We start from the raw sequence: 27,232 nt of genomic DNA, 5'->3' as shown, positions 1-27,232 counted from the left end.
AATAGAAATGGCCAATTTGGGTGCAATCAATTAGCTTAATTTCTTAGAGATCAAATTATATTTTAACGAAATTAAATTTAACTAAAGGAATGCTAATCTTATCTGTTTCTAACAAAATAAACAATTTCAGAACAATCTGAGATTGTGGGTGTCGAAATCCACTTGTGCTTTTTGAGAATATGAGAGTCATTCTGACACTTTTGGAGGATGTTAACAGTTTGCTTCTTAGATCATTACATTTACATTTAAGTCATTTAGCAGACGCTCTTATCCAGAGCGACTTACAAATTGGTGCATTCAACTTAGGATAGCCAGTGGGACAACCACCCCTTTTTTGTTGTTGTTGGGGGAGGGGGGGGTAGAAGGATTACTGTTATACTATTCCAGGTATTCCTTAAAGAGGTAGGGTTTCAAGTGTCTCTGGAAGGTGGTCAGTGACTCCGCTGTCCTGGCGTCGTGGGGGAGCTTGATCCACCATTGGGGTGCCAGAGCAGCGAATAGCTTTGACTGGGCTGAGCGGGAACTGTACCTTGGTTTGACTAAGAGATAGCCGTGCCACAGCATACCTTTGCCTCTGTCTGGTAATCAATGCTGCCCGCCCCACCGCCTGTGCCCCCTTTAGTGGGACACTGTGGTGCCCTGGCAGTTGTGGAATTTGGGGGAGGATCCACTGCCATGTCCCTTGGTTACAAGCAGCACAGTAGGGCAGACCCAGACAAGCACTCTCTAATCTCTCTCTCTCTGTTACACACACTCTTGGTCTTCCTTTCTCTTCCTGCCTATGTAAGTTACCCCCACCCTGTGCTTGTACCCTGTCATTATAACCAGAGAGAGTTGGAGAGAGATAGTTACACACACACATACACACGCACTCACAGAGAGAGCGAAAGCGGCCCGGGCCCATGAAACCACTGAGGCAGCAAAAACAGCAGGCACTGGCCTGTGGCCTCATTGCACCGGCTGTAGATTAAAAAGTCCTGGACATGAGTGGCAGGTCAGCCATTGGAACAAAGTGCTGAAATGAGATCACAATGGCATTAACTCTGGCTTTAATTTGGAGTGGATTAGATATTTTACAACCTGAAAAAAGTTAATTGGACAATGGATGCTTAGGTTACATGATCACAAGGACATACATTTGTATTATTTACTTTTAGTTCATCATTACAATAATACTTGTGATTTGTAGATCTAACTTTCTGACTTTATATTATTATTGCGTAAATCCATTATAGCTTAGTGGATATTGTTGACACACAGTAGCGATATGCCGTGAGTCTGGCCAACTGGATATAAAGGCCTACTCAGCAATGAAATGCCGTTGTGACCTACCAGTAAGTTGATAAATGGTCTGGAACGGTTTTGTCTCAGACGTGTTCAAGGCCATTATATGAACTTTGCCCACAGAATTGAGACAGGGGCTTTCACCCTTGAAACTTGGTGTGATTGTGTGTGCTTGGCACCACCATCACTAAGGCGGAATCAATGTATGGGGACCCAGGGAAAAGAGGAACTCAGAAGTTTTTCAAACAATCAATATTCTACAACTGACTACAACATAAACATGATACTCATAAAGGCCTAGAGTAGTGGATGTGAGAATTGCAGCCTCTCCATAGAGCCGTGCTCGGTGGGTCCACCCACACCATTGGCCCACACCGTACCAGGAAGTGAAGAGACTGTGGTGAAGAGCAGGCTTTGTCTGAAGAGAGACTGTTTGTGTGGAGCGGCCAGTCTGCCAGCAGGAGAATGGGTCACATATTGATTACCGTGGACAATGCTCCTCAGTTGGCCCTAGTAATAATATAATAGTAACTTTAATTGTTAATGTGCCTTTCATGCATGACCTGCAAAGATTTCAGAAAAAATATTTCATTTCATGTGTTCGGTACCACATTGCTGAGGTTATTACTAAAGAATGATATGCATGGTCTAATATTGACTTGTTTCTGCTTTGTCAAAGTTTTTTTTTTCTCTAATTAAGGAGCCTACTCGTTTCCCACGGGGGCCAGTATGAAAAAGGTATGCACTCACTAACTGTAAGTCGCTCTGGATAAGAGCGTCTGCTAAATGACTAAAATGTAAAATGTAATAGCTATCTGAAATGATCTGAGCTGTTCGATTTTTTGTGAAGATTCCAGATAGTGCAATAATTTCATGATTATGATATAAACCTGTCTGAGAGCAACCAGAGGAGGGCACTATTTACCTAAAATTACACTGATGTAGGCTAAAGTTTATAGCCACATTGCCTCAGCATAACTGGCTCCTTTTTGCAGTGTCACCACATAACGTTGATATTGACAGTGACTTACTTTAATTATGCTATTGTAGGCTACACTTTTCGTATAGCACATCCTATTTCAATATGGCCCATAGATATAGGCCTACATCAGAGAGTAATGTTATGGCCACATGTAAGCAGTCACCAAATCACTGATTATTTGTTGCACTGGTGATGGAAAGTTACATTGTTTACCATCATGATGATTTGCAGTGTGCCCAGGCGCGCTGCTCTGGTGTCTCGGCTTCTCATAATTTATTTGATAGTTTTTTCAGGATAGTATAATTTCTTACATGGTGATGTACGAGGTTCGTTTGGGCGGGGGGTTGTGCCATCCCCAGTCTGCACCTATTGTCTCACAGAGAGAGCACGCTGTTGTTTACACAAAATCCCCAGACAGATATTCAATTCCCGATGTTTAGAAACTCAGTCACCACGTCGTTTTTAAATATTGCAATCTAAAATGGTATGAAACATATGCGAAAAATACACGAGGTGGAGATGTTCCCGTGTGTAGCCTACTCTAGGGGCAGGCTGTCGTTTTCAAGACAGTTCGGTTCCGCTTCTCGACAGTCGGATGCTGTGGCTGCGATCCCCCCTCTTAACTGAGCACGTATGACCGGGGAGAGGAGAAGGGACACGGAAGGAAAGACATTGGAGAGCATTTGATACCAAATCGGGACACATGTTGAGTTAACGGGCCCAACTCCACCACCCTCTCTCCCTCATAAGCGTTTCTAGATTTCTCCTTTCCCAGTTGTAGACTATTCTGTTGAAGTATTGCCAGCGACCCGATTCGTCTTTGAGCTCACAGCCATCCTGCATTTTTCTGGGACTATGGATCTTAGTAAAATGGTAGGTTTCCAGATATTTCCAGTGAACATTATTGCGGAAAAGGCGCAACAGATATGTATGTTTGGGGTGGGAGCGAACAGATTTGTTACCAGGATTGTTTCTTCTTTAGGAAATTACAAGTTAGGATACTTCAGTCCGGCTATATGTTCATGGTCGCTCTAAATCAGTTGATGATCATGTAACTGTATCGACGTGGTGTTTTTTAAGTTGGCCGTGTAGGCTATGGATTGTTATAGGATAGTCCAGACTCCAGTCAGATGCATGTTTTAGTGTAGGCTATAACTAGTATATTTGTCTATAGTTTGCTAATGAATTACCCCCGACTGATCGGATGTTTCCCTCTTATTTTTTCACAGTAGCCCGTTCTCTATGGTCATTAGATAACGTAAGCAAACGCACGTTTTTCACGGTGACTAGAATGTCAACGAGCTATCTGATTGTAGTGTTGTTTTCTTGGACGATAGCGATGTCAGTCAGACTTATGGTAGCCCAGCTGCTTTGCAATGTGTGTCATGGTCAGCTAAATACTTTCTATAAGGCTACTAGAGATAGCAGCATATCTAGTAATAGGTTGGATTGCACAATACATTTAAAACATTTTACTAACCACCAGGGACATAAGATATAGCGTAACAAACCATACATGATTAGTTCGGACTAATAATCACTTTTACTGATAGACAACCATCACATTTTTATTACAGCATGAGTGTCATTGCAAATATCATGGCTGATAGTGAGAGGCAATGCATGCTGTTGTGAATGATTGATCATGAATGGCCTACAATAGATGGAGAGCATTGATTAGTAATTTGTGAATAGGGGAATCCCCACTTGAGAAATCCCCTCAGGGTCAGTTCAACACTGGTGTGAGAGTTCCAGAGCAGGTGCACTAGCAGGGCCAAAGCACCAAGGCTGCCCTTTCAGTGCCAACACAGTGTAGGCTACTCTGGCTCCATATAGAGGGGTGGGGGAAGGGGGCCAATACGAAAGCATCTCCAGGGGCTTTGTGCTCCTCATTGGTGTTGAGGTAGCCGTTGAGGACACACAACAGTTTGTTTGAGACAGACACTGGTTGTGATGGAAAAAGCTCCTCAGTTGTAATTGGAATCAACACAGATTGCTCAAAGTCACTTTATAAATGTTATTGGAGCGCTGTTCACTGCTCTGTATCAAACAGACAAAGCCTCACGGCTGCTCTCTGAGGCAAGTTCCTCTTTCTCTCGGCCAGAGGAAGATAAAGGCCTGCCTGCCTGCCACTTGCCTGTCAGTGTCCTCTTAGCCCATACGCTTCTGCTTTGGTTATTTAAGACTGTTTTACATTTCTACAGTGTCATAGCATCGTTATCAAGGTAAATTAGTGTAAATGTGCATAGAGAAATCACAAACAAATTCAGCGGCTGATGTGCTTGACCTTTTTACAGTGCTTTTATGACGTCAGTACTTCCTTCAGGAAGTTAGTTCCACTAATTACACAAAGCAGATAGGAGGCCTCCTTCACAGGAGGTTGCAGAAAGCTGTCTTGTCAAAGGAGGCTCTTAAACGGACCATGGGGTTTAGGTTTTATTATGCTAGCCAGGGCCTTTGGCCTCCAGGGTCCACACTCTGGCCAGTATGTCTCTTGAACCACCTGCTGTCCTGTCTTCTAGCCTAAGCCCCACAGTAACAAAAGGCTGGTGTCGGTGAGGTCATAGACTTTGACTAGCTCAATGCTGGAGGTTTTGAAGTGATAATGGAGTCGTAATAGACATGAGACAATGAGAAGTAGGGCGACAATACAGTAGTTATATATATATATATACCTATTCGGTGTAAAAATATTTAGGCCTACCAGTTTGATTCTGGACAGCTTTATATTCACAGTATTTTGTCATACTTTGGTCCTGAGTAAGGTCCAGAGTTCTTTTCTGAGCACATGACCTGACCAGGAAAAACTCTTGACTTAAACGGGGAGGGACTACCTAAACTTGTCCAATAAGAACACTCATTTTCTGTTGCAAAACATTTTCCTACGGTGTGCCATAATGAACACAACCCTGGTCTAATCCATGTTGGCTGTGTGTTCACATAGACAGGAAGAGTGGCCATGCTGGAGGGATTGTCTTTTATGTTTCCTTTCCCCACCGTGCCAGGCTCTTAAAGAGGTGTAGAGTGAGTGTTCCATGGGAGCGGATATCGATGTGAGCAAATTTGTAAAACGGTCCTTTATCGAAACAAGTAACACAGAGGGCCCTTTTTAGTGTACTGACATTTTAAAAGGGGTGGAGTTCCAACCTGAAGAAATAATATAACCTAAACCCTCTCGCTTTTACTCTCTATAGCTTTACAGCTTGTTGCTTTGAGGGACATTAATAATATGCTTGGTTTTCAGTTTTCAAATTTGCTTCCAAAAAAGGTGTGTGTTTTTAAGTGCATAGTAGGATGACTGTTATTTCACAGTCTTGTCTAGTGTGACGTAATGTGAAGTGAGTAACCTTTCAGTAAGTGGCTAGTAGGTCTTTTTTGTTATTTCAAAATGTCCATCTAAAGCAATCCTTGTCAGCAGGAGAGCACTATTAGTGTCAAACAGCTACAAATTGTGTGTGCTTGTGTGTCCTCAGGTAGGGGGGTAAAAGTTTTAAAGTATGTCCAGTTGACCTTTGGGGCCACCTGGAAGAGGCTGGCAAAGGAAACATTATAAAAGGGGAGCTGGAAAGGGGAGCTGTGAGGTCTGTTTGGGTTGGCACAGGGTACTAGGCCTGAGGAGGAGGTGGAGGAAGAGGGGAGGAGCTGGGTACATTTTTCGTCAGGACAGGGTGTGCCAAGACAGCAAGCCTGACTGAGTGCCCCTCTCCCCCTGCTCTCTACCACCCCCCAGACCCACTGACCCTCTCCGCACCACAGCACCTCCGTGTACAGTGCCGACGCATTCACAGGCAGCGATCCATGTTTCCTGTTTTCATTCCCTCCCTCCACCCTTCCCTGTTTACCCATTCCTCTTGAGGTGGTGGGCAAGACTTAGCAGTACCACCGCAGCAGCCCACCATGCACCTCCAGTCCATGGTGCCTGATAAAAGCACTGTGCTGTGGGAACAGGGAATAGTGTGTGCTGCTTGGCCCCTGCTTGTGTTTTGGTTTGGTTTCAGCACTGCGTGATCAGCAGATAATCTAAAACACTATCAAGACCACCACCGGAAAAGCACTCTTCTTCCCTGTCAGCCATGTAGGTCATGTAAGGATGGCAGCTCCCCAAACTCTTGAGAACCCAGGTTTCATTATTTAGACTATTATTTTGATTGGATTGATTACGTTATTTGATTGATTCAATCGATCAGACTTTTTGTTGCACAGGAGTAGAGGGTGCTATCTCTAAATGCAGATGTTTTTGGACCATCATTAAGTTTATTCTGCTGTTCAACAAGTTTCCTAGAGCAGTGATATAAATATACTGCGTTGTCGTCATAATCATCTAGTGTCCTAGTACCGATATGTCTGCAGGAAAAGCTTGGAATACAATTTTTTCCCCATTATGCCATTGGATGTTAGTCATGTTCATGTCAAGCAGTCAACCATTATTCAAATGCTTTCTTTGGGGAAATGACTCATCAATGAGAGATCACTGCATTATTAAACGGGCACTGACTGGGCGGCTTTTAAGGCACCGGCTGGGTCCTGTGCAGTACTAGACAAAACAGGCTCATGCTGAATCCAAAATCCACCCCTAAGGCCTTGGCACTCCTGTAGATCTCAAAGGATCTGATAGGTTTAAGCAGTATGGTAATTCCTTCACCTTGCCTTCTGATAGGCTGGGTGGAGTTTTCCCCATATTGCTTGCACCTATCCTTTAAGATCAACAAGTGTGTAGGCCGTTAGGGTTTGTTTCTTGACAGTGCCACTGCCACACAGCCAGGCGAGGACTAGCATATCAATGGCGACGAGAGAGGCCTCTAGAGTTCTCTGTGCATGACATAGGGGTCCCAGTCCAGACTAGTCTGTCTGTGAGGCAAGCCTCATCCTCTGTCTAACCTACCCCAACCCCAACACACCCACCACCACCGTCTGTTTCTCACCTCCTAATTTAATTTGATAGCAGTCACCATCTCACTTCATCGGCTGCCCATGCTGCGATGGGATGAGTTAATAGGCCTGTCGATGCCAGCGAGCCGCTCCAGCTTCTAGTCCCATTGGCTTGCCAGGAGTCCTGGGCAGCTGGCACTCTCTTTCAGACGGATGACAAAGTCGCTCTGTGGACTAATTGGGCCGTTCCTGTGTGGGAACCGCTTGCACAAGTGCTGGGAGCCTTCCATCGTTCCTTGGTTTTTAGAAGAAGAAAAAAAATGAAGGGAAGAAATTATGTGGGGTTTTAACTGAAATGTAAGAGTAGACACTATTTTTACACAGAACAAAAATATAAACGCAACATGTAAAGTGTTGGTCCCATGTTTCATGTGCTGAAGTAAAAGATCCCAGAAATGTTCCATATGCTCAAAAATTTTATTTCTCTCAATTTTTTTCCACATTTGTTTACATCCCTGTTAGTGAGCATTTCTCCTTTGCCAAGATAATCCATCCACCTGACAGGTGTGGCATATCAAGAAGCTGATTAAACAGCATGATCATTACACAGCTGCACCTCGTGCTGGGGACAATAAAAGGCCACTCTAAAACGTGCAGTTTTGTCACACAACACAGTTGGCATGCTGACTGTTGGAATGTCCGCGAGAGCTGTTGCCAGAGAATTGAATGTTCATTAATGTCTCTACCATAAGCCGCCTCCAACGTCGTTTTAGAGAATTTGACAGTATGTCCAACCGGCCTCACAACCGCAGACCATGTGTATGGCGTTGTGTGGGCAAGCGGTTTGCTGATGTCAACATTGTGAACAGAGTGCTCCATGGTGGCCTTGGGTTTATGGTATGGGCAGGCATACAGTGAGGGGAAAAAAGTATTTGATCCCCTGCTGATTTTGTACGTTTGCCCACTGACAAAGACATGATCAGTCTATAATTTTAATGGTATGTTTATTTGAACAGTGAGAGACAGAATAACAACATAAAAATCCAGAAAACGCATGTCAAAAATGTTATAGATTGATTTGCATTTTAATGAGGGAAATAAGTATTTGACCCCACTGCAAAACATGACTTAGTACTTGGTGGCAAAACCCTTGTTGGCAATCACAGAGGTCAGACGTTTCTTGTAGTTGGCCACCAGGTTTGCACACATCTCAGGAGGGATTTTGTCCCACTCCTCTTTGCAGATCTTCTCCAAGTCATTAAGGTTTCGAGGCTGACGTTTGGCAACTCGAACCTTCAGCTCCCTCCACAGATTTTCTATGGGATTAAGGTCTGGAGACTGGCTAGGTCACTCCAGGACCTTAATGTGCTTCGTCTTGAGCCACTCCTTTGTTGCCTTGGCCGTGTGTTTTGGGTCATTGTCATGCTGGAATACCCATCCACGACCCATTTTCAATGCTCTGGCTGAGGGAAGGAGGTTCTCACCCAAGATTTGACGGTACATGGCCCCGTCCATCGTCCCTTTGATGCGGTGAAGTTGTCCTGTCCCCTTAGCAGAAATCTTTCTGATTGAGAGGGGTTCAAATACTTATTTCCCTCATTAAAATGCAAATCAATTTATAGCATTTTTGACATGTGTTTTTCTGGATTTTTGTTTTGTTATTCTGTCTCACTGTTCAAATAAACCTACCATTAAAAAATTATGGACTGATCATTTCTTTGTCAGTGGGAAAACGTACAAAATCAGCAGGGGATCAAATACTTTTTTCCCTCACTGTAGGCTACGAACACAATTTGCATTTTATCAATGGAAATTTGAATGCATAGAGATACCGTGACGAGATCCTGAGGCCCATTGTCGTGCCATTCATCTGCCGCCATCACCCCATGTTTCAGCATAATGCACGGCCCCATGTCGCAAGGATCTGTACACAATCCCTGGAAGTTGAAAATATATCAGTTCTTCCATGGCCTGCATACTCACCAGACATGTCACCCATTGAGCATGTTTGGGATGCTCTGGATCGACATGTACGACAGCGTGTTCCAGTTCCCGCCAATATCCAGCAACTTCGCACAGCTATTTTAAGAGGAATGGGTCAACATTCCACAGGCCACAATCAACAGCCTGATCAACTCTATGCAAAGGAGATGTCGCTCTGCATGATGCAAATAAATGGTGGTCACACCAGATACTGACTGGTTTTCTGATCCACGCCCCTAGCTTTAAAAAAAGATATCTGTGACCAACAGATGCATATCTGTATTACCAGTTATGTGAAATCCATAGATTAGGGCCTAATTTACTTATTTCAATTGACCGATTTCCTTATATGAACTGTAACTCAGTAAAATCTTTGAAATTGTTGCTGCATGTTGCGTTTATATTTTTGTTCAGTAAAGAAGATGCTGAATGTGTTCGACTGTATTTGCAGTATTTCTATCCAAGTGGAATCCAGATATGAGATGTTGTCCTTTGTCCAACCATAGGAGACTTTGGACGGATATATGGCTCTGTGTGCAGTGTTGACATGATGGCATACACACACACACATCTCTTGGCTTGTGCTTGATTATGTAACAACATGTAGCACCAGTGACCATATCAACCCTGCATGTATGTTTAATGATAGAAGGCATGGCTAGTAGATCTGAGCATGGTTTGTGGTTCATCCTCTGCAGGGCTACAAGCTAAGCACAGAGACATGGATGGAGTGGAATTTGAACCACGGAGCAGTGTGTGTTGAGAGATGTTGGCCAGCTCCGCATTCCTCTCTTCCTCCTTGTCCTCCTCCTCCTCTTCAGAAGGCACAGCTGTGACCTAATTAGACAGTCACCCTGTGAATCGATCTTGTCAATACAAAGCCCTTCTTTGTCACCTTGAGCTGTGAATATGCCATTTGTAATGAGGCTGAGAGAAAAATACAGAAATAAACATAGGCTATTTTGTCTACTCTTGTGATGACTCTTGCACCCCTAGTGAGTATACCGTTTTGTTGATTTGATCATTATAGAAACAATCTACATGTCCAAATGAACAAGGTGTCCAAATGATCACTCAGAATATACATTTTGGGGGTTCGACTTGTGACTTCCTCATCGTACACTTCTGGTGTGCACTTTACTCCAACCAAGCATGACTGTGGAGTGTACTACTCCTAGGCTATTCCTCTGAATGCCATGGCCAGCAAGTTATTCCTTTGTGTGAAACCAACAAACTGCCTGCGCTCCCAGTGAACCACCAGTGAAATGGACCTGTGATGATTTATCATCCTCTGCTTCCCATCCCAGAGAGGACTCAGGACATTATTCAACCTGGCCTGTCCTTTCATGACCCCCCCCCAGCCACTCCACTTCAGACCTCCATATCACTGTTCTTTGTCGGAGAACATGCTAAATGTGACCCAGCTATTAATTTAAAGCAGAGATGGGCAACTGGCGGCCCAACCCCGTTTGTAGGCCCAGAGATCAATTTCTAAAAAAGAAAATAATTAGGAACTCAGTCGAGGTCTCAACTTACTGTTGAGAGTTAGAATAGTAGAATACACAAGGTGCCATTTCAAAATGTGGATGTGCATCAGAAGTTTTTCTCTTGTTATGTCAGTCACTGACAGTCACTCAATTAGCCCATGTCAGCACAAAACATTTTGATTGGTAAGTTACTCTAGCCAGCAATCTAAACTTGTAGTAATTATGGACCGGGGTGGCCCCCATTGATTTTGTAAGCCACTCTCACTCAGATATCATATTAACATGACATAAGTCATGGCACATTTTGTAGAATTGCAGGAAATAAGCTTAAAAACTGCAAACATTTCTCTCCGCCCCATGGCAAAATGTGTAGAATGGCATCAAACTTGCTTTAAAACTGCAACATTTTCTCTTCGCCCCTTGGCAGAATGTGTAGAATTGTAAGAATTTTACTCAAAAACGTTCTCTCTGCTGTGGGGGGCCACAAAAAAAAAAATCACAGTGGGGGGCCCCAAGTTTAGCTAAGGGTCCCCAAAAGGCTAGGGCCGGCTCTGACTGCATGTGTGGGTATGGACGTGGGTATGCAGACCTGCGAGTCACTGCGGCCCCTCATAGGTTCAGATTATTTGTAACCCCCCCCCCCATCAAAGTTGCCCATCCCTGATTTTTTTAAAGGATCAGAGAAGGGGAGGAGGTGGAGGTGCATAGAGGGGCTGCTTTTTCTCTCAGATGGAGGCCGAGATCAAATAGGCCTGAAAGGGATACTCCAAATAAAGAATTCTGTGTGTGTGTGTGGTGTGTGTGTGTGTGTGGTGTGTTCCCCGAGTGACAAGTGAAAAGCATTGCACTGATTGGTGTTTTCTGTCTCTTTCCTCTCTCCCTCTCCTCCACTTCCTCCTCTGCACAGGCTGTGAGCATCAACAAGGCCATCAACACGCAGGAGGTCGTTGTCAAAGAGAAGCATGCCAGGAATATCCTCTTTGTGGAGCCGGGTGTGTCGCTGTGTGTGTGTGGCGCTGTGTGTGCAGTGTCTGTGTTAGTTGCGCAGTGTGTGTGTGTGCGTAGTGGGAGCGTGTGTGTGTGTGTGTGTGTGTGTTGGATAGAATCTGTTTTTCTCTGACGATAGAGGAAGGAGAGCTGTGTTAATGTTGACGCCCATGTGTTTGTGGAAGCTCTTAATTGTTCCTTCATGACTCAGGGTTATGTTCGTGCAAAACAAAAACAATAATGTAACGTGACCCTGATGTCTGCCGGGACCAGGCCATTAATTTGTGTGTGTGTGTGTGAGAGCGAGAAAGGGACCGAGAGACAGACTGCTCTGTACGGTCTTTCTGTGAGATATGATCAGAGATATGTGGGAGATTTTTAGCCCCTCTTGAGAGAACAGTGAAAGTTGAATAGGCAAGCAAAACACCTCTCTATATTAACCCCCCCCCCAGCAGCCTTCGTCAGAGTGTGTGCTCTCTCTGCCATCTCCTGTGTGTTTCTCCTTGACTGGTCCGTCTCACCCTGTATCCTGGGGACCCACCATGAGAAGGGCGCCCACACCTTCTGGGCGGCGGTCAACCGGCTGCCGCTCTCCAGCAATGCGGTGCTCTGCTGGAAGTTCTGCCACGTCTTCCACAAGCTGCTGCGAGACGGCCATCCCAATGTAAGTCTGAACCCACCAACACAGCCCTGATGGAACGCATACCTTTTTAAGGCATGCAATAGAAAACTTTAGAAAACATTTTGCAACAGAAAACGGAAATTAGCATTTGTTATTGGACAAGACTCGTTAGTTCCTCCCTGTTTCACTCCGTTTTCTTTCGTTTGGTGCCTAATGAACACAACCCTGAACATACTGCACGCCAGGGACATGCCCATCTCTCCATAGACTTGTGCTCAAGAGGTCTGAAATGATACAATATTCCCTGTATATTACTCTGCTGGATTTGGTTTGAAGCTAAGCAGGGTAGGGCCAGGGTTGGTCCTTGAATGGGAGACCAGATCCTGCTGGAAGTAAAACTGAGATTCTGATGCTCTGTGATCACTAAGATCCCACAACACTTATCCCAAGACTAGGGGTGTTAACCCTGGTCGCCCTGTCTTAATTCCTAATCTGGCCCTCCTCATCCCGAGCTTCCAATTGGCTAATTTCAACTCCTCTCCCCTGCAACTCTTTCCCAGGTCACTGCTGTAAATGAGAATGTGTTTTCAGTTAATTTACCTGGTAAAATAAGGTTTAGGTCAACTAAATATAGGGGCGGTTTCCCGGAAACAGATTAAGTTTAATCCTGGACAAAAAAAACTGATTTTAAATGGAGATTCTCCATTGACCATGCTGTTTAGTCCAGGACTAGGCTTAATCTGTGTTCAAGAAACTGGCCCATAGGGAATATCATTTGAGATTTGCACTTAATTCAGAATACTCTACAGTGAGATGACAACCACCAGTTTAGCCACAGTAGCTACAACCTCCAAGGACTAGCATCATTTAAATGATCAGCATAGTGCTGTTCACACACCCCCATACACATTCATTCACTTCTGAGCACCCAGGCAATTGCCCACACACTGGCCTTCTTGAACACACCCACACAATGCATACAGTACAACTTCACGTGTAGTGCTCTCTCTGTTGTATCAGCAAGATTCTGAATGTTTGGCTTGTGGCTTCAGCCTTGTCTAAATTCTCTTTCTGTCTCTGTGTGTGTTCAGGTGATAAAGGACTCGATGAGGAACAAGGCTGACTTGAGTGACATGAGCAGAATGTGGGTAAGGATCAGAACACAGCACTGATGGTTGCCATTAGGGCCCTAAGGTTTTCCATCCAGACAAGGAAAAACTCTCAGCCCCAGTCATCATGTCTACCACTCTTAACCGGCAGGCTGGCATGGACACATTGGCTGCGTCGGAAATGGCACCCTATTCCCTATATAGTGCATTAAGTTTGACAAGAGCCCTATTGGCCCTGCTCAGAGGTAGTGCACTATATAGGGAAGGGCTGACTCCAGTCGACTGGTCAATTATTTGGTCGATAGGCTGTTGGTCGACCAACATTTTATTTAGTTGAGCAGTAGCAAATATGTATATATATATATAAACTCAGCAAAAAAAGAAACGTCCTCTCACTGTCAAATATGTATATACAGTTGAAGTCGGAAGTTTACATACACTTAGGTTGGAGTCATTAAAACTCGTTTTTCAACCACTCCACAAATTTCTTGTTAACAAACTATAGTTTTGGCAAGTTGGTTAGGACATCTACTTTGTGCATGACACAAGTAATTTTTCCAACAATTGTTTACAGACAGATTATTTCACTTATAATTCACTGTATCACAATTCCAGTGGGTCAGAAGTTTACATGCACTAAGTTGACTGTGCCTTTAAACAGCTTGGAAAATTCCAGAAAATGATGTCATGGCTTTAGAAGCTTCTGATAGGCTAATTGACATAATTTGAGTCAATTGGAGGTGTACCTGTGGTTGTATTTCAAGGCCTACCTTCAAACTCAGTGCCTCTTTCCTTGATATCATGGGAAGATCTAAAGAAATCAGACAAGACCTCAGAAAAAATTTGTAAACCTCCACAAGTCTGGTTCATCCTTGGGAGCAATTTCCAAACGCCTGAAGGTACCATGTTCATCTTTACAAACAATAGTACGCAAGTATAAACACCATGGGACCACGCAGCCGTCATACTGCTCAGGAAGGAGACGCGTTCTGTCTCCTAGAGATGAACGTACTTTGGTGCGAAAAGTGCAAATCAATCCCATAACAACAGCAAAGGACCCTGGGAAGATGCTGGAGGAAACAGGTACAAAAGTATCTATATCCACAGTAAAACGAGTCCTATATCGACATAACCTGAAAGGCCGCTCAGCAAGGAAGAAGCCACTGCTCCAAAACTGCCATAAAAAAGCCAGACTACGGTTTGCAACTGCACATGGGGACAAAGATCGTACTTTTTGGAGAAATGTCCTCTGGTCTGATTAAACAAAAATAGAACTGTTTGGCCATAATGACCATCGTTATGTTTGGAGGAAAAAGGGGGTGGCTTGCAAGCCGAAGAACACCATCCCAACCGTGAAGCACGGGGATGGCAGCATCATGCTGTGGGGGTGCTTTGCTGCAGTAGGGACTGGTGCACTTCACAAAATAGATGGCATCATGATGAAGGAAAATTATGTGGATATATTGAAGCAACGTCTCAAGACATCAGTGAGGAAGTTAAAGCTTGGTCGCAAATGGGTATTCCAAATGGACAATGACCCCAAGCATACTTCCAAAGTTGTGGCAAAATGGCTTAAGGACAACAAAGTCAAGGTATTGGAGTGGCCATCACAAAGCCGTGACCTCAATCCTATAGAAAATTAGTGGGCAGAACTGAAAAAGCGTGTGCGAGCAAGGAGGCCTACAAACTTGACTCAGTTACACCAGCTCTGTCAGGAGGAATGGGCCAAAATTCACCCAACTTATTGTGGGAAGCTTGTGGAAGGCTACCCCAAATGTTTGACCCAAGTTAAACAATTTAAAGGCAATGCTACCAAATACTAATTGAGTGTATGTAAACTTCTGACCCACTGGGAATGTGATGAAAGAAATAAAAGCTGAAATAAATCATTCTCTACTATTATTCTGACATTTCACATTCTTAAAATAAAGTGGTGATCCTAACTGACCTAAAACAGGGAATTTTTACCTGGATTAAATGTCAGGAATTGTGAAAAACTGAGTTTAAATGTATTTGGCTAAGGTGTATGTAAACTTCCGACTTCAACTGTATAAACTCAGCAAAAAAAGAAACGTCCTCTCACTGTCAACTGCGTTTATTTTCAGCAAACTTAACATGTGTAAATATTTGTATGAACATAAGATTCAACAACTGAGACATAAACTGAACAAGTTCCACAGACATGTGACTAACAGAAATTGAGTAATGTGTCCCTGAACAAAGGGGGGGTCAAAATCAAATGTAACAGTCAGTATCTGGTGTGGCCACCAGCTGCATTAAGTACTGCAGTGCATCTCCTGCTCATGGACTGCACCAGATTTGCCAGTTCTTGCTGTGAGATGTTACCCCACTCTTCCACCAAGGCACCTGCAAGTTCCCAGACATTTCTGGGGGGAATGGCCCTAGCCCTCACCCTCCGATCCAACAGGTCCCAGACGTGCTCAATGGAATTGAGATCCGGGCTCTTCGCTGGCCATGGCAGAACACTGACATTCCTGTCTTGCAGGAAATCACGCACAGAACGAGCAGTATGACTGGTGGCATTGTCATGCTGGAGGGTCATGTCAGGATGAGCCTGCAGGAAGGGTACCACATGAGGGAGGAGGATGTCTTCCCTGTAACGCACAGCGTTGAGATTGCCTGCAATGACAACAAGCTCAGTCCAATGATGCTGTGACACACCGCCCCAGACCATGACGGACCCTCCACCTCCAAATCGATCCCGCTCCAGAGTACAGGCCTCGGTGTAACGCTCATTCCTTCAACGATAAACGCGAATCCGACCATCACCCCTGGTGAGACAAATCCGCGACTCGTCAGTGAAGAGCACTTTTTGCCAGTCCTGTGTGGTCCAGCGACGGTGGGTTTGTGCCCATAGGCGACGTTGTTGCCGGTGATGTCTGATGAGGACCTGCCTTACAACAGGCCTACAAGCCCTCAGTCCAGCCTCTCTCAGCCTATTGCGGACAGTCTGAGCACTGATGGAGGTATTGTGCGTTCCTGGTGTAACTCGGGCAGTTGTTGTTGCCATCCTGTACCTGTCCCACAGGTGTGATGTTTGGATGTACCGATCCTGTGCAGGTGTTGTTACATGTGGTCTGCCACTGTGAGGATGATCAGCTGTCCGTACTGTCTCCCTGTAGCGCTGTCTTAGGCGTCTCACAGTACGGACATTGCAATTTATTGTCCTGGCCACATCTGCTGTCCTCATGCCTCCTTGCAGCATGCCTAAGGCACGATCACACAGATGAGCAGGGACCCTGGGCATCTTTCTTTTGGTGTTTGTCAGAGTCAGTAGAAAGGCCTCTTTAGTGTCCTAAGTTTTCATAACTGTGACCTTAATTGCCTACCGTCTGTAAGCTGTTAGTGTCTAAACGACCGTTCCACAGGTGCATGTTCATGAATTGTTTATGGTTCATTGAACAAGCATGGGAAACAGTGTTTAAACCCTTTACCATGAAGATCTGTGAAGTTATTTGGATGTTCACTAATTATCTCACCGGTACCCCCCTGGTATATAGCCTCCCTACTGTTATTTTATTTTACTTCTGCTCTTTTTTTCTCAACACTTTTATGTTGTTGTTGTTGTTTTATTTTACTTTTTTATTAAAGAATAAATGCATCGTTGGTTAAGGGCTGTAAGTAAGCATTTCACGGTAATGTCTACACCTGTTGTATTCGGCGCATGTGGCAAATAAAATTTGATTTGAGTTTCTTTTTTTGGTGAGTTTATATGTAAATTATATACCCTACCAGTCAAAAGTTTGGACACACCTACTCATTCAAGGGTTTTTCTTTATTTTTACTATTTTTTACATTGTAGAATAATAGTGAAGGCATCAACACTATGAAATTGCACATGGAATCATGTAGTAACCAAAAAAGTGTTAAACAAATCAAATAGCCACCCTTTGCCTTGATGACAGCTTTGCACACTCTTGGCATTCTCTTAACCAGCTTCATGAGGTAGTCACCTGAATGCATTTCAATTAACAGGTGTACCTTCTTAAAAGTTAATTTGTGGAATTTCTTTCCTTCTTAATGCGTTTGAGCCAATCAGTTGTGTTGTGACAAGGTACGGGGGGGTATACAGAAGATAGCCCTATTTGGTAAAAGACCAAGTCCATATTATGGCAAGAACAGCTCAAATAAGCAAAGACAAATGACAGTCCATCATTACTTTAAGACATGAAGGTCAGTCAATCCGGAACATTTCAAGAACTTTTAACGTTCAAGTGCAGTCGCAAAAACCATCAAGCACTATGATGAAACTGTCTCTCATGAGGACCACCACAGGAATGGAAGACCCAGAGATACCTCTGCTGCAGAGGGTAAGTTCATCAGAGTTACCAGCCTCAGAAATTGCAGCCCAAATAAATGCTTCACAGAGTTCAAGTAACAGACACATCTCAACATCAACTGTTCAGAGGGGACTGTGTGAATCAGGCCTTCGTGGTCGAATTGCTGCAAAGAAACCACTACTAAAGGACACCAATAATAAGAAGAGACCTGTGGAAATTGTATTGCTTCTTTAATCAGCACAACAGTTTTCAGCTAACATAATTGCAAAATGGTTTTCTAATGATCAATTAGCCTTTCTAAAATGATAAACTTGGATTAGCAAACACAACGTGCCATTGGAACACAGGACTGATGGTTGCTGATAATGGGCCTCTGTACGCCTACGTAGATATTCCATTAAAAATCAGCAGTTTCCAGCTACAATAGCCATTTACAACATTAACAATGTCTACACTGTATTTCTGATCAATTTGATGTTATTTTAATGGACAAAAAAATTGCTTTTCTTTCGAAAACAAGGACATTTCTAAGTGACCCCAAACTTTTGAACGGTAGTGTATATCACCAGTAGTACATTTACCGTTAGTTCCTATAATTTCTACAATGTTTGTTTGGCTACGGTAACTTCTGTTAATGCATTCAATATATTATTATTCCAGTCTTTTATTGTTCTCATTGTCGGAGTGGACAGTTTGTTTGCAGAGTGCACAACCTATGTTACACTTATGAGGAACAAGTTTTGGTTTATTTAATTCTATTTACGAGATTTGTCAATTTAATCATTGTTTTTATAGTCCTTACTCAACATTGACAGGAGCACTACTGTCAATGTTCATTACGCATAGAAGTAGGCCTATAAGCTACCTGGCCTGCGCGCAAATGTAGGCATATAAATGTGCCCATTTGGGGATCTGATAGTATTTCTGATTGGCTTAATGCACCACCACTAATCAGCTGTGGAGCTTCTCAAAGTAATGTTTTCTTCACCTCAAACAGCAAGCAAATTAAGTCTGTTTTTACATCCATTGAGAATGAAAATATTTCCAGCTCTCTCCCTTTCGGTAACCACTCAGCGTGAAAGGGAAAAATGTCATGCTCTGATCCAGTGGAAATGTCATGAAATAGGCCTACCTGATTACTTCTTATCCCTTGCATAAATAGCCTACAGCTGTGTCTGTCCCAAGCTCTCTGGCGCAGGAAACTGAGGGCGCAGAATATTTTATACAATGCTGCAAGTTTGCTAGCAGGAGCTTGAGGCTGGACACAAGTAGGGCTGTGGCGGCAACAAAATGTTGTCAGCCGGTGATTGTCAAGCAAATAACTGTCGGTCTCACGGTAATTGACCGTTAATGAACATAAACACATTTAGCATCTCCTGGCTTCCACACATAGCCTACAAGCCACTGATGCGTTTTAAAAAGTCTAATAAATCCATGTAATATAGCCTACACCTTCACAATAAATCCATTATTTATTTTAGACTGGTCTGAAGAAGCATGATATGAAGAAAATGTAGTCTATTTCAGAAGAACAGAATAGCATACTCTGAGTTGTCCTTATGTTAGGTCCTGATCTGGCTATGCCAAATGTCTGTGGGCTACACTAGTTCATTTAGCAGACAAGATTTGGCATTATTTTATAGTATGAAGAATACAATTGAACAAAGCTGAATAAAATAGAAAGGATATTTTCTCCAAACAATTTGAGAGAGTGTGCACATGCGGCTATTCTTTGTTGAGCGATTAACAAAGAAATAGGTACTCCTATATGCTTAATTTAGAGTTATTAATGTAACTATATGTTTAGATTTTTAATACATTGTAAGGCTGCATGATGTGACTCTAATGCTGATTTGAAAAAAGTCGCTTGAAAGGCATGAGCTCTGCTTTGTTTTTTTGCGCAGGCTTTACACAATTCATCAGTCTCTCATTCACAATTTCACAAGCACTAGCACTTGATAATGCCTCGAATTTCACGGCGGCATCCACTTTGTGTGGCCGTAATGCACCCTAACAAAATCCATGCCTTTTGCGGCCAGTGGCCGTTGTGCCCTTGACCCGGAGTCCTGCATTGTGCCCTTCTCCCTGAGGGCTGTGCACTCCAAATCACCTCTCATCTCACTCACACAGCTCTCCATCACGTGATCGGGTATTTCTCACAGGTGAAGACAGACACATCGGGGACGCAACTGCGCGCTTCCTTATCCAATTCCAAGGTGCATATTGGAAGAGCTGTCCACATTTTGCTTTTCGTCAGCCAACAAGATGAGTAGTCCTAACGAACAGCAAAAGCACTAGCCTATGTCAATCTACTATCCCCCATAGTACAAAAGTTGACCTATTCTGTGCGAGAAATAAATATTCCAAACATAGTCTGGACAGTTGTGGGATGCGATAGATCCCAAATGAATACAACCACTAGCATCCCAAAACATTTTTTACGCAATGTGGCTGACGCAACAGATCAGAACGTTTAGCTTAAAATGTTGATAAACCATTAGGCTATTTCTTCACATTATAAGCGCAGCAAATCGCACATGGCAGTAGGCTATAAGCACAAATGTTCCATTAGCGGGAAAACACCATTATCAAAAGTGACCGCAAATGCGATTATGCATGTAATGCTTTTATTATAAAGGTGCATTTCTATGGTGAAAACATATCTTCCCCAAACTTGAAACTCACGCGCTGCTTATGGATGCCAGTTAGGCTCTACACCTCTTGTAAAGCGGATTAATGTGCTTTTTAGAAGTTATTTGGCCACTTTAGTTGTGATACAAACTTTATCAAAACATATAGGCCTATGGGCTAGGCTACATGAGGTGTGCGACTATGATTTAGAAAAAGTCGCAAAAAAAATGCATCGTCTTTATGCTGGGCATCATTCAGTGATAGGCTAATATTGTCACCCATCAGACTATTCTTGATTTAATCTTGTCTTTACATATACTAAATAAATATGTGTGAAATTAGTTTTGATTTAGAAAGGTGCATGATAATGGTCCAATCTCGAAACACGGGCAGGGGAAAAAATACATGTCATCTATGCACTTAAATAGCGAATGGAGGACCGCTTTTCCCTTGGTTCATTTTCAATTTATTTAATTTTTTGTGTAATTCTTACACCCTTTTTCTCCCCAATTTCGTGATTACGATCTTGTCTCTTCGCTGCAACTCCCCAACGGGCTCGGGAGAGGCAAAGGTCGAATCATGTGTCCTCTGAAACATGACCCGCCAAACCACGCTTCTTAACACCCGCTCGCTTAACCCAGAAACCAGCCACACCAAATGTGTCGGAGGAAACACTGTTCAACTGACGACCAAAGTCAGCCTGCAGGCGCCCGGCCCACCACAAGGAGTCGCTAGAGCGCGATGAGCCAAGTAAAGCCCCCCCTGCCAAACCCTCCCCTAACCCGGACGACACTGGGCTAATTATGCGCCGCCCTATGGGACTCCCGATCACGGCCTGTAATGACATAGCCTGGGATCGAACCCTAGGCTGTAGTGACGCTGCAACACTGTGATCCAGTGCCTTAGACCGCTGCGCCACTCGGGAGGCCCCTTGGTTCATTTTCATGGCAGCCAGGTAGGCTATACTCCTGTTGTAAAGAGAAGCAATGTGCTTAATATTAGGAAAGTTGAGAAATAAATACAGTGGGGAGAAGAAGTATTTGATACACTGCCGATTTTGCAGGTTTTCCTACTTACAAAGCATGTAGAGGTCTGTAATTTTTATCATAGGTACACTTCAAATGTGAGAGACGGAATCTAAAACAAAAATCCAGAAAATCACATTGTATGATTTTTAAGTAATTAATTAGCATTTTATTGCATGACATAAGTATTTGATACATCAGAAATGCAGAACTTAACATTTGGTACAGAAACCTTTGTTTGCAATTACAGAGATCATATGTTTCCTGTAGGTCTTGACCAGTTTTGCACACACTGCAGCAGGAATTTTGGCCCACTCCTCCATACAGACCTTCTCCAGATCCTTCAGGTTTCGGGGCTGTGGCTGGGCAATACGGACTTTCAGCTCCCTCCAAAGATTTTCTATTGGGTTCAGGTCTGGAGACTGGCTAGGCCACTCCAGGACCTTGAAATGCTTCTTACGGAGCCACTCCTTAGTTGCCCTGGCTGTGTGTTTCGGGTCGTTGTCATGCTGGAAGACCCAGCCACGACCCATCTTCAATGCTCTTACTGAGGGAAGGAGGTTGTTGGCCAAGATCTCGCGATACATGACCCCATCCATCCTCCCCTCAATATGGTGCAGTCGTCCTGTCCCCTTTGCAGAAAAGCATCCCCAAAGAATGATGTTTCCACCTCCATGCTTCACGGATGGTGTTCTTGGGGTTGTACTCATCCTTCTTCTTCCTCCAAACACGGCGAGTGGAGTTTAGACCAAAAAGCTATATTTTTGTCTCATCAGACCACATGACCTTCTCCCATTCCTCCTCTGGATCATCCAGATGGTCATTGGCTTGAGCAGGGGGACCTTGCATGCGCTGTAGGATTTTAATCCATGATGGCGTAGTGTGTTACTAATGGTTTTCTTTGAGACTGTGGTCCCAGCTCTCTTCAGGTCATTGACCAGGTCCTGCTGTGTAGTTCTGGGCTGATCCCTCACCTTCCTCATGATCATTGATGCCCCACGAGGTGAGCTCTTGCATGGAGCCCCAGACCGAGGGTGATTGACCGTCATCTTGAACTTCTTCCATTTTCTAATAATTGCGCCAACAGTTGTTGCCTTCTCACCAAGCTGCTTGCCTATTGTCCTGTAGCCCATCCCAGCCTTGTGCAGGTCTACAATTTTATCACTGATGTCCTTACACAGCTCTCTGGTCTTGGCCATTGTGGAGAGGTTGGAGTCTGTTTGATTGAGTGTGTGGACAGGTCTCTTTTATAAATAAATAAATAAATAAATAAATAATTGGTCATTTAGCAGACGCTCTTATCCAGAGCGACTTACAGGAGCAATTAGGGTTAAGTGCCTTGCTCAAGGGCACATCAACAGATTTTTCACCTAGTCGGCTCGGGGATTAGAACCAGCGACCTTTCGGTTACTGGTACAACGCTCTTAACCACTAAGCTACCTGCCGCCCTTTATACAGGTAACGAGTTCAAACAGGTGCAGTTAATACAGGTAATGAGTGGAGAACAGGAGGGCTTCTTAAAGAAAAACTAACAGGTCTGTGAGAGCCGGAATTCTTACTGGTTGGTAGGTGATCAAATACTTATGTCATGCAATAAAATGCAAATGAATTACTTAAAAATCATACAATGTGATTTTCTGGATTTTTGTTTTAGATTCCGTCTCTCACAGTTGAAGTGTACCTATGATAAAAATTACAGACCTCTACATGCTTTGTAAGTAGGAAAACCTGCAAAATCGGCAGTGTATCAAATACTTGTTCTCCCCACTGTATAGTAGGCCTAGCCTATAGAAAGCTGATGGGATCCTCCTCTTTTTATTAGCGGCCATCACTCTGTTTTCTTGCGCAATTGCATAGCCTATAGAAATGTTGCGCAACATGAACTCATGGGCTCTCATGAAGTGTCTGATTTAGCTTTTCAATTACATTTGCATTGATGTCAGAGTGATTAGAGGTACAATAGAGTACCAGGCAGTTAGCAAGTTTGGTAGGCTACTAATGACCATCAGCAGCATCAGAGCTTGGAGAAGCCTAATTACCGTGACTAAACAGTCACGTGGAATTTGACTGCCTTCATGACTTGTGACCACCGGTGTGGCGGTAATACGGTCACCACAACAGCCCTAGACCCAAGTTGAAACAATGTTTCAAGTTCGTTGCAGACAGGCCACGCGTAGCCAATGTGATTCATAGGATATTTATTTTTATCAGGATGTTGGCTTGATGTAGGCTATTTTTACATAGTTGGCAATGGTAATAGAAGTTACTTTTTTTAGGTTTGTATCATTTTCATTTAGATTTGGATATAATTTTTATTAACCACTTGACAATGATTTTGAGATTAAATGAAAATCTTCCACAAAAGTGTGCAAATGAAAACCATAACTGACACGCAGATCGGTAGAAATGGTAAGATAAATTGGAATTCCACATGAAAAAGGTTGCCGCCTCCTCGTGTAGCCTATTAATGGCAAATTCAGGAGACTAACGGCAGAACCTGCGAAAGCCAGCAGGAGCAGGAGGAGGATGGTTGTGTCAAGTTAAGGTTTCTTTCTTCTGGTTATCTTGATCTCTGGCTCCCTCTTGAGTCATTTGTGTCTTATTTAATCAAACAGTGCGCTTAAAGCATCAGACAAGCTCAATGCTTAAATACTTAACAAAATTAGAAATACAACATGTTGCAGTTCATATAAGGAAATCAGTCAATTTAAGTAAATTCATTAGGCTCTAATCTATGGATTTCACATGACTGGGCAGGGGCGCAGCCATGGGTGGGCCTGGGAGTTCATAGACCCACCCACTTGGGAGCCAGGCCCACCCACTGGGGAGCCAGGCCCAGCCAATCAGAATTAGTTTTTCCACACAAAAGGGCTTTATTATAGACAGAAATACTCCTCAGTTTCATCAGCTGACCAGGTGGCTGGTCACAGACGATCCCACAGGTGAAGAAGCCGGATGTGGAGGTCCTGGGCTGGCGTGGTTACACTTGGTCTGTGGTTGTGAGGCCGGTTCGACGTACTGCCAAATTCTCTAAAATGACTTTGGAGGTGGCTTATGGTAGAGAAATGAACATTCAATTCTCTGGCAACAGCTCTGGGGGACATTCCTGCAGTCAGCATGCCAATTGCGCGCTACCTCAACTTGAGACATCTGTGGTGTTGTGTGACAAAACTGTACATTTTAAAGTGGCCTGTTATTGTCCCCAGCACAAGGTGCACCTGTGTAATGATGCTGTTTAATCAGCTTCTTGATATGCCACACCTGTCAGGTGGATAGATTATCTTGGCAAACGAGAAATGTTCACTAACAGAGATGTAAACAAATTTGTGCACGTACGTCGTGTAAAGGATTGGACCAAGGTGCAGCGTGGTATGCGTCCATGTTCGTTTATTATATAAACACCGACAAAACAACAAAAGCAACGTAACGTGAAGTCCTAAAGGCTAAACATCAAACAAGCCAAACACACAGAAACAAGATCCCACAACTAAAGGTAGGCAAAATAAGTATGATCCCCAATCGGAGACAACGATCGACAGCTGCCTCTGATTGGGAACCACACCCGGCCAACATAGATATACAAAACATAGAATGTACACCCTGACCAAACCAACAAGAAACAACAGGTATTAAATGTCAGGGCGTGACAATTTGAGGGAAATAAGCTTTTTGTGCGTATGGAAAAATTCTGGGATCTTTTATTTCAGCTCATGAAACATGGGACCAACACTTTACATGTTGCATTTATATTTTTGTTCAGTATAGGTGATTTTATTAAAACACATAGGGTGTGTCTATATATGGAAAAATACAAGTTTAATAGACTACTTTCGGTCGACCAATATTTTTTTGGGTCGGGCACAGTCCTAATATAGGGAATATGGTGTGATTTAAGAACACGCATGTCATATATTGTACATTGACTGGGGGGTAAAATCATGATCACCCCCATGCCATCATTATTTCCCTTCAACACCATATCAGTGTGGTGTGTCCATGCTGGTCTGCTGTCAGTTAGTGTTGCCGTCGCCATCTGAGTGACCAACATTCTAATAGGTGACAGTCATACAGCAATGTGGTCCTGCTCAACCTGTGTCAGACTCAACAACACACGCTGTTGTTATGGTATCCTAATGGTGCTACTGTGTATAGACTATAGCTTTACTCTTTTTTTTTTGGAAACAAATGTTTCCATCCAGTTGAATGATTGATTTAGGACTGTTGATTTGACATACGTTAAATTTTTACATGAAATAACCACGTTTCAACAAAAGAGTTGCCTCTGGGTTGCAGCAGTACAGTGGAAAAGCCTAACCGTTTACTGCCCATGTATTCAGTGAGTAAGATGGGCGGGGGAGCAGTAGGGACTAATGCTGACTAGTAACCTTTTCCTGGAAGTACACTTAGTTGGGTCTCTTGGTATTTGCTGATGGTATAAAATATACTAGGACTCTGAGAGAGTGACCTTGATGACCAGTCAGTACTGCTTCCTTCCTGTTGTGACATCACACTGAGGGCTCAAGGAAAGGGAAGTGAGAAGAAGCAATTGACTTCATAGCTGGCTATTCACTTTGCCACACACACACACACACACACACACACACACACACACACACACACACACACATATATATATATATATATATATATATATATATATATATACACACATACACACGCACACTAGTGATGTGTGGGGTGAGTCATAACCCGCAGTCCCCGTGGTTATATCTGCGGGTGGGCTGGTTTAGGGTCATGAAATATTGCGTGGATGAATAAAGAGAAAACAATACCTTAAAAAATCCCTAAATGTATAATTCTATATGCTACATTGAAGTTTTTCTTTAATTATTTTAGGCTATCTGGCATTAGTGCGTAAGCCTAAGCTTTAGGGCCTAACTGTACGTGCGCCATAGGCCTTCAAATAGGGAACTGCAGAATTAAGCATTACTTATAGTAAAATGATCAGTGGTGTAAAAAGTACTCAATTGTCATACTTGACTAAAAGTAAAGATACCTTAATAGAAAATGACTCAAGTGAAATTCACCCAATAAAATACTACTTGAGTAAAAGTCTAAAAGTATTTGCTTTTAAATATACTTAAGTATTAAAAGTAAATGGAATTGCTAAAATGTACTTAAGTATCAAAAGTAAAAGTATGAACCATTTCAAATTCCTTATTTTAAGCAAACCAGACAGCACACTTTTCCTTTTTTTCCTTTTTATTTACGGATAGTCACGGGCACACTCCAACACTCAGACATCATTTACAAATGAAACATTTGTGTTTAGTATAAAAAGTACATTATTTTCTTTAGGAATTTAGTGAAGTAAAAGTAAAAGCCAAATACATTTAGCCAAATACATTTAAACTCAGTTTTTCACAATTCCTGACATTTAATCCTAGTAAAAATCCCTGTCTTAGGTCAGTTAGGATCACCATTTTATTTTAAGAATGTTAAATGTCAGAATAATAGTAGAGAGTGATTTATTTCAGCTTTTATTTATTTCATCACATTCCCAGTGGGTCAGAAGTTTACATACACTCAATTAGTATTTGGTAGCATTACCTTTAAATTGTTTAACTTGGGTCAAACGTTTCGGGTAGCCTTCCAGAAGCTTCCCACAATAAATTGGGTGAATTTTGGGCCATTCCTCCTGACAGAGCTGGTGTAGTCAGATTTGTAGGCCTCCTTGCTGGCACACGCTTTTTCAGTTCTGCCCACAAATGTTCTATAGGATTGAGGTCAGGGCTTTGTGATGGCCACTCCAATACCTTGACTTTGTTGTCCTTAAGCCATTTTGCCACAACTTTGGAAGTATGCTTGCGGTCATTGTCCATTTGGAAGACCCATTTGTGACAAGCTTTAACTTCCTGACTGATATCTTGAGATGTTGCTTCAATATATCCACATCATTTTCCTTCATCATGATGCCATCTATTTTGTGAA

General features: G+C 43.1%; 1 protein-coding gene across 4 annotated transcripts in view; it reads left to right on the top strand.

The window, feature by feature from the left end:
* The window catches only part of LOC121567550 (huntingtin-interacting protein 1-like), a 68,238-nt gene that overhangs the window by 3,522 nt on the left and 37,484 nt on the right, over positions 1–27,232 (top strand). For 2 of the 4 annotated variants that reach the window (XM_045217632.1, XM_045217626.1), the window contains exons 1-4: positions 2,706–3,139; positions 11,513–11,576; positions 12,114–12,256; positions 13,306–13,362. In XM_045217632.1, coding sequence (XP_045073567.1) covers positions 3,122–3,139; positions 11,513–11,576; positions 12,114–12,256; positions 13,306–13,362 — 282 coding nt within the window. In that variant the 5' untranslated portion in view covers positions 2,706–3,121. Of the gene's footprint in view, positions 1–2,705; positions 3,140–11,512; positions 11,577–12,113; positions 12,257–13,305; positions 13,363–27,232 lie in introns of those variants that run through there. The other 2 variants (XM_045217621.1, XM_045217617.1) reach the window with 1 other exon arrangement.

Source organism: Coregonus clupeaformis, chromosome 6 (assembly GCF_020615455.1).
Source record: "Coregonus clupeaformis isolate EN_2021a chromosome 6, ASM2061545v1, whole genome shotgun sequence".
NCBI classification, from domain to species: Eukaryota; Metazoa; Chordata; class Actinopteri; order Salmoniformes; family Salmonidae; genus Coregonus; species Coregonus clupeaformis.
The sequence above is the reverse complement of the archived record's forward strand: the minus strand, read 5'-3'. Positions and strand labels throughout refer to the sequence as shown.